A 7,952-nucleotide genomic window follows, 5' to 3' on the forward strand; every position below is an offset into this window, starting at 1 on the left:
CAAGTTGCTAAGACCTATGATAAGCTGCCAAAATATTTTTCCGAGTAGTTGTATCATTTCATGTATGCCCAACAGTACTGCATGATAATTCCAGCTGCTCTCTGTCCTTGTTGTGACTTATATTGTCAGCCTACATTCTAATTGTGACCATTCTAGTGAGTGTTTGACATGTTTCAACTTGAGTATTCTAATGTTAATGATATTGAGCTTCTTTCCAAGTGCTAATTTGCTATTCATGCAATTCCTTTGGAAGTGTTTGCTAACTTTTCTTGAAAATTTTTATTTCTTTGCGCTTTGATAGTAAATTATTAAGGATGTTTGCATGTGTGATCATGAGGGGTGTTGGTCCACAATTTTATTCTTATAATTTCTTTGCCTAGTATTTGTATCAGGTTTATAGCAACTTCATTAAAGACTAAAAATGTATAATTTCTTCATGTGTTCTGAAACAATATTCATAAAATGCATTATTTATCCCTTTGATAGTATTCATCAACATCATTTTGAGGTAATATAATTTTGGCCTTTTCTGTGGGAAAAGATTTTTAGATATTAATTCAATTTCTAAAACTGAAAAGTGCCCATATTTTCTGTTTAGTTTTGGGCCAGGTTCTCAATTTTTATCTTTCAACTAACCTATTTCATCTAAGTTGTTGACTATATTGGTTTAACATTCCTCATCATCTTCCCTTATTAATATGTTGATATCTGGAGAATCAACAGATGGGTCATAGCTAGACATATTGTGGTGATGATTTTACAATGTGTAAAAATATCAAATCATCCTGTTGTACACTTGAAAGTAATAAATATTGTATATCAATTGTAATTCAATAAAAATGGCTTCTCTATACCAATATCATGAAATATCTGGGAAAATCATTTAAAGAAGTAAAAGGAATGACTTGATCTTGGTAGGTTCTCTTTAAAGAATTAAAGTGATATATTTTGTTCCTCATAAAGCAACGTTCAATAATTAGTTGTTTAGTATATGAATGGAAGGAAAATTAAAGACTAAATCGTTCTGAAGTCAATCTGCTTGGTTAGAAGTTAAGAAGTTGCAACATAGTTTCTTGGTTTTATGTAAATGTGTATCCTTTCAATTGATTTATCAACATGTTTATTTTACTTTCTTAAGAGAAATGCAGGTTTTTTTCAGTGAGTCATTAAAGGCTTGCTTAACTTGCTTATTCCTCAAAGTATATATAAAAGGATTCAGCATTGGTGATATGGAGGAAATAAGCAGTGACACACCTTTGTTAATATTTTCCTCTTCTTTTGCAGATGGTTTGACATAGATGAAAATGCAGCTGCCATAAGAGATGGAAAGTACAATCATGTGGGAAGAACAGGTAGAAAAAGCTTTTTTTCTTTGTTGAAGAGAAGGAAATTTTAGAATTGTCCTTATGATGTATATATAGGAGAACACTACACATATGAGAGTGATGATGAGGACCAGTACGGAACAGACTATTACCATCTGCTCAATTAACCATGTGTCTGAGCATGAGATCTTCAGGAGAGGTGATGCATCACAGGCAAAATGATCAATGACGTTAGAATCACAGAATTCCAGATGAAAACCTAAGCTGAGTGGTGGAAGGATAGTCATAAGTGCCACCATCCAGCAGCAGATGATCATTGTTTTGCACAGTTTGTTGCTCATGATCGTCATATAATGCAAGGGTTTGCAGATGGCCACATAGCGATCATACGACATGGTTGCCAAGAGAAAAAATTCAGTTACCCCAAAAAGATATGTAAAAAATAATTGAATCACACATGCATTATAGGTAATGGTTCTGTCCCCAGTTGATATATTGTATAGGAATCTTGGAATACAGGAGGTTGTAAATGAGATTTCTAAGAAAGAGAAATTTTGGAGGAAAAAATACATGGGTGTTTTAAGGTGAGGATCTACCAGTGTTAGGGTAATGATGGTCAGATTTCCGGTTATACTCAAAATGTAGGTGAGAAATAGAAATATAAAAAGCAAAACTTGCAACTGAGGATCTTCTGTCAGTCCTAGAAGAATGAATACTGTTACTGTGGTGTGATTTCTCATTATTGACTCCTGGATTTTGCCAACCTACCTGTAAATGTCAGAGAGATTTGAACTGGAGAATTCAATGACATCAGCCAATAATGAACACTATCTTGGTTATTCGGCTCATCCAGCGTCCATGGTTTTTACTTGCTGATTTGAATGATACAGTTTCTATTTTAAAGTGAGCTGAGCCACCCAGTCTATTTATACATAATGACCAAAGGAAATTATTTTATAAATGTTAATTTTTGAATTATAGTCTAACTTTATATTTTTAGAAGCTTTTTTTTTCTTTTTTTTTTTTTTAGATTTCATATATAGTTGACATCATAGGGTGTTTTTCTTTCTCTGTTTACTTATTTCACAAAGCTGTGAACAATGTCCTTCCCTCTTTTTTCTAAGCAAGTAAATCCTGTCTTCTGCTACTTTTGACCTGGTCAACTGGGTGAAGTGTGCACAGCTGACAGACCCCCATCACAGAGAGGGATATTAATTGAGGCTCAGGGTAGAAAAAATTTAATGGAAGACTGATACCCTCTTGGACAGTAAATTGTCATCTGTTGGTGACCATAACTCACAATGAGAATCTCTGTCTTTTTAAGTCCTTTTTCAAGTCCTTTTTCACCACCAGTAGTTCCCTTCATATTTGATTCAGTTTTGCTTGGTCTTAAAACAATTTCATCTTTAAAAATTAATCTTTTGCTTTTATCTGCATTCAGTCTAACATAAACATTAAATGTTTATTAATGATCCATATTCAAATTGATTAAATTCTGCCTTACGAATTTAACTTTCATAAAATATTTTAATTTTGCAAAAGATCAAAAAAGGATAAAATCTCTGCTACTGATGTGTGCAGGTGTGCAGTGGATTTTATTTTTTGTGTGTCTGTGTTTTTGGGGGGATTTTATTTCTGAATATTCAGCAAAAATCCTATTAATGGTTTCTAAGATTCATCATTCTAGAAAAATGACTGTGGGTTATTCCTCTCAAATGCTAACATTAGTATTCATTGCAGTGGTTGGCTGTTTAAGTATTACATGGAAGAGAGGGATAAATTGGAAGATTGGGATTGACATAAACACACCATTATATATTAAATAAATAATGAGCTTGTGCTTAGTTGTGTCCGACTCTTTGCGACTCCATAGACTATATAGCCTGCCAGGGTCCTCCGTCTATGGGGATTATCCAGGCAAGAATACTGGAGTGGGTTGCCATGCCCTCCTCCAGGGGATCTTCCCAACCCAGGGATCAAATCCAGATCTCCCACACTGCAGGCAGATTCTTTACCAACTGAGCCACTAGGGAAGCCCAAGAATACTGGAGTTGGTAGACTATCTCTTCTCCAGGTGATCTTCCTGACCCAGTAATTGAACTGGGGTCTTTCTCATTGCAGGCGGATTCTTTACCAGCTGAGCTACCAGGGAAGCCCAGATTGTAGAGCACAGGGAAATCTACTAATACTCTGCAATGGCCTATATGAGAAAAGAATCTTAAAAAGTGTGGATATAGGTCTATGTATAACTGATTCACTTTGCTGGACAGCAGAAACTAGCACAACAATGTAAATCAACTATACTCCAATAAAATTTTTTTATAATGAATTAAAAATTCTAACACTTTGCTTAGAGAAATCTATCATAACATTCCTCATCCACCTCCCACTTTCTGCCAGAATATACATGTACATACTGTGTATATAACTGAAGAAACAAACATTTTCATACTTACCCTTTAAGCAGTAAATTATTTCATGGCACCTGTTGATAGTTTATTTGAAGATACACATATTGAACAGGAATATGCTAGAGGAGACGTGTGACTGCTAAGTTTTCTCAGGGAACCACACTCAGCTAGAGAATCCCTGAAAATGCTCAGAGCCCTCCTATACCATACAGAGCTTACTCTGTGAGAGGCCCTGTGCCATTTTACTCTGAGAATATATGTTCTTCTTTTGCTAGCTAAAAGGAAGGAATGTCTTGTCTAAAAGGCTAGGTGTACCATGGGTGACCAAATAATTAGGGATAATTGATCTGCTGAACTTATTGATCAGGAAAACATATTTGGCACCAAATATTATGGCTAGTTAATTTATGTATCCCACTTATAACAATAGTCAATAGAATCAACAAACAAAAGAGTCCTTAGAGACCCAGGTTTAAAAGTCACTAAGGGATAAAAAGTTTTGGCATTCAACCTCACACAGGAAGCAGTGAGGACAGTGCCTTTGAGAACAAAAAAATGCAGCAATTGCATTAGACACACCATGATGGTGCAGGATAATAGAAGTGATATAATATTTGATGTTTTCCTTCCAGTAATAGTAAGGCAATGCAATTGGTGCAAGAAGACTTTTGCCACTTTCTTAAGTATCTCATGAATATTATGAAAAATATGAAAGGTAGAAAGGAAAAAAGAATGACATAGAGATTATCATCACAGATTATTTTGTAAAAGTAATGTCAGAGATTTTCCAACTCAAGCATAGGCACATAAGTAAATTTGTAAAAACTATTGTGATCTACCATTTACATGCAATCTATCTTTAATTATCCTCATATAGATATTTTATAGTAATTTTTCATGACAGTATTTATGTAATTTTAATGTTTTTCATAATAAGTGTCATGAGTTTGGAAACTTCTATTGTTTATATTTCTTCTTTTTATAATAAAAACATTGCTCTAAGTTTTTATATATCTTTATACATGTGATGACTTATGTACACAAGACCAAAGGAGGCATTCTAAGTTTTAGGTAGAAAAGTTTTTATATTTGCATAGTTTTTGATATATATTTCACATTAGATGTATTAAAAATATATTTGGTCTCAATCTTGGAGAAGAAATCATTAGAATGAATGTGATTGGGTAGATGATTTTCATAGTTTTTTTAAAAAGTCTTAGCACCTTTGTACCAGAAAGAGTTCTCTGCAACTACACAAAAATAGATGATTGATAGAGTTCAGTTCATAGTTTTGCTTTCCTTAGTCTGATGGCATATCTATAGAGGACCCTGGGAAGAATTGCTTCCAATAATGATTATAGGAATCAGAGAATCAAAAACCAATACCGCTATCAGTCAGGCAGTCAGTCAGTTCAGTCACTCAGTCGTGTCCAACTCTTTGCGACCCCATGAATCGCAGCATGCCAGGCCTCCCTGTCCATCACCAGCTCCTGGAGTATACTCAAACTCATGTCCATTGAGTCGGTGATGCCATTCAGCCATCTCATCTTCTGTCGTCCCCTTCTCCTCCTGCCGCCTATCCTTCCCAGCATCAGGGTCTTTTCCAATGAGTCAACTCTTCGCATGAGGTGGCCAAAATATTGGAGTTTCAACTTCAGCATCAGTCCTTCCAATGAACACTCAGGACTGATTTCCTTTAGGATGAACTGGTTGGAGCTCCTTGCAGTCAAAGAGTCTTCTCCAACACCACAGTTCAAAAGCATCAATTTTTCAGTGCTCAGCTTTCTTCACCGTCCAAGTCTCAAATCCATATATGACTACTGGAAAAACCATAGCCTTGACTAAATGGACTTTTGTTGGCAAAGTAATGTCTCTGCTTTTAAATATGTTATCTAGATTGGTCATAACTTTCCTTCCAAGGAGTAAGCGTCTTTTAATTTCATGGCTGCAATCACCATCTGCAGTGATTTTGGAGCCCCCCAAAATAAAGTCTGACACTGTTTCCACTGTTTCCCCATCTATTTCCCGTGAAGTGATGGGACCAGATACCATGATCTTAGTTTTCTGAATGTTGGGCTTTAAGCCAACTTTTTCACTCTCCTCTTTCACTTTCATCAAGAGATTTTTTAGTTCCTCTTCACTTTCTGCCATAAGGGTGGTGTCGTCTGCATATCTGAGGTTACTGGTATTTCTCCCAGCAATCTTGATTCCAGCTTGTGCTTGTTCCAGCCCAGCATTAAGCAACAGACTATTGAAAGGGTGTGTGACTTTAAGAAAATAGCTAGCAATGTGCACTTACCTCTTTGAAAGCTTTCTTATTTGTATACTCCAGCTACTATCACTTTTTTTTTACTTTTTGTAAAACACACTGTTAATTTATTGTCAATATTTATTGAGAACCTACTCTATATTCTGTGCCCTGTGTCTCTTCAGGTTGAAGTGATGTTGACTGAAAATGAAAAGCTGCTTTTATGGAAATGCAGGGCATACTGCATTGTGATGACTCAGATAAGTGGCACCGGAGAGACATTGTCCAGCTTTGGGGACAACACCTTACATTTACGGCACATGGAAGAATTTAGTAAATGATGGGCAGATCATGCAGGTGCCTTAACTAGGAATAGTAGACATAGGGTGTAAACTCCTGTGACTTGACTTTGAATTACACGTATACAATCATCAGAGTTGTAAATAAATCCATTTTTCTCAGGAAAGGTTGAAGTGAAATTCAACATTTATAGGAGTTTGTGTGCTAAACAAAATTTTCTATTAAGTGGCAAAGCAATTTAGTTCCCAATATGTGATAAAACATTGAAGTGGTTCTAACTTTAGATGTTGGGGGGAGTATGTAATTTCCTCAGTTCTGTCTCATCATAACAAAAAATTTGAAGCAATGGACCGGCCTTACAGCCCTTGGACAGACCATGTCACAGCTCTAGGACAGATCGGAGTTACAGCTCCGTGTTACAGCTCATTTTAATTTAGAAAATAAAAGAAAATACATCCTCAAGGCATTAGGGCATGCCGACCCAAAAGACGTGAAGAAGAGAGAGAGAGAGAGTGCGTGTGCGCAAGAGAGTGCATGAGAGAGAAAGCGCGCACGAGATAGAGAGCAAGAGAGCGGGAGAGAGCGGGAGAGAGTGGAAGAGAGACCCCCGGCCCTTTGGCTCCTCTTTTTATATGTTTTTTCTTCCTCCCCTGGGCCTGCCCTATGTAAATTGGGCTAACCAGGAGTGCTGTTTGTTCTACCTGAGGTCCTCACTCCACTCCTTGGATCTTCCTTTGTTCTATTTTCGTGGGCTTTTCCCTTCCTTGTCTTTTAGCCACCGCCATTCTGGACTCTTTTTTCCTATTCTAACTATCTAACATTCCCTCCTCAAGAGATGAGAGGCCCAATTCTTTGGGACTAGGGGTGCCAAGGTCTTTCTGGCTACTTCCTGCTGAACTGGGATGGCGAGGGGCATTGGGCCTCCCCCTCTTGCTAGTCTCAGGCCTCAGAGTCCTTATAGCAGTGTCCATTTAAGGGTGAGTGATATTTTCCATGCTCATCTGTAGTTTTATATATCCTTGTTGAACTGGCACTGCCTGTTGTAGCTTGTTGACCTGGGCAGAAACAAAACACGTTAGACAATTGATAATACATGGAGCAATCATTAGCAGCATCAATATGGTGATGACAGGGACTAGTAGGGGCATTAGCCAACTCCAAATTTCCCATCACCAGGAGGATCCCCCAAAGAGAGATTGTAGCCACCCCAGGAATTCTCCAGCTCATTCTTTGAGATCCTGTAGGGTCTGAATGTTTTTCTTGAGGACTGTGAGAGTTTCTTTAACTTAGCTGGAGGTATTTACCCAGAAACATGTCTCATTCAAGATGGCTCAAATTCCTCCTTGTTCAGGGATCAGAAGATTTATCTCCTGTCTCTTTTGGAGTGCAACCCCTGCCAGGCTGTGTTGGCTCTTTAGAGCTGTCCTGAGAAATCTTATTCCCAGAAACTTGATTTTGGGGTGCTCATTAAAATGGCACTCATTTGTAGTTCTGAATAGGTATCTGAGATCTCCCAGGGGCTCACAGGTGTATTGAGTGTCTTCTTCTGTTTTCTTCCACAGCTTGACTTGTGAGTAGTGATTCCAGGAGTCATGTCCTGGTACCTTGTTCTGTGGGGGTAGGAAGTATTACAGAGTAGGGGTCCTTCCATGTGGGCTGGAGTTGAGC

General features: G+C 37.4%; 1 protein-coding gene across 1 annotated transcript; it reads right to left on the reverse strand.

The window, feature by feature from the left end:
• Positions 1-1,120: 1,120 nt before the first annotated feature.
• Positions 1,121-2,065, reverse strand: LOC136167596 (olfactory receptor 6C68-like). The gene has a single exon (XM_065935100.1). The coding sequence runs from the start codon at positions 2,063-2,065 to the stop codon at positions 1,121-1,123; it is 945 nt and encodes a 314-aa protein (XP_065791172.1).
• Between the last annotated feature and the right edge of the window lie 5,887 nt (positions 2,066-7,952).

This window comes from Muntiacus reevesi, chromosome 4, assembly GCF_963930625.1.
Source record: "Muntiacus reevesi chromosome 4, mMunRee1.1, whole genome shotgun sequence".
In the NCBI taxonomy this organism is placed as follows: Eukaryota; Metazoa; Chordata; class Mammalia; order Artiodactyla; family Cervidae; genus Muntiacus; species Muntiacus reevesi.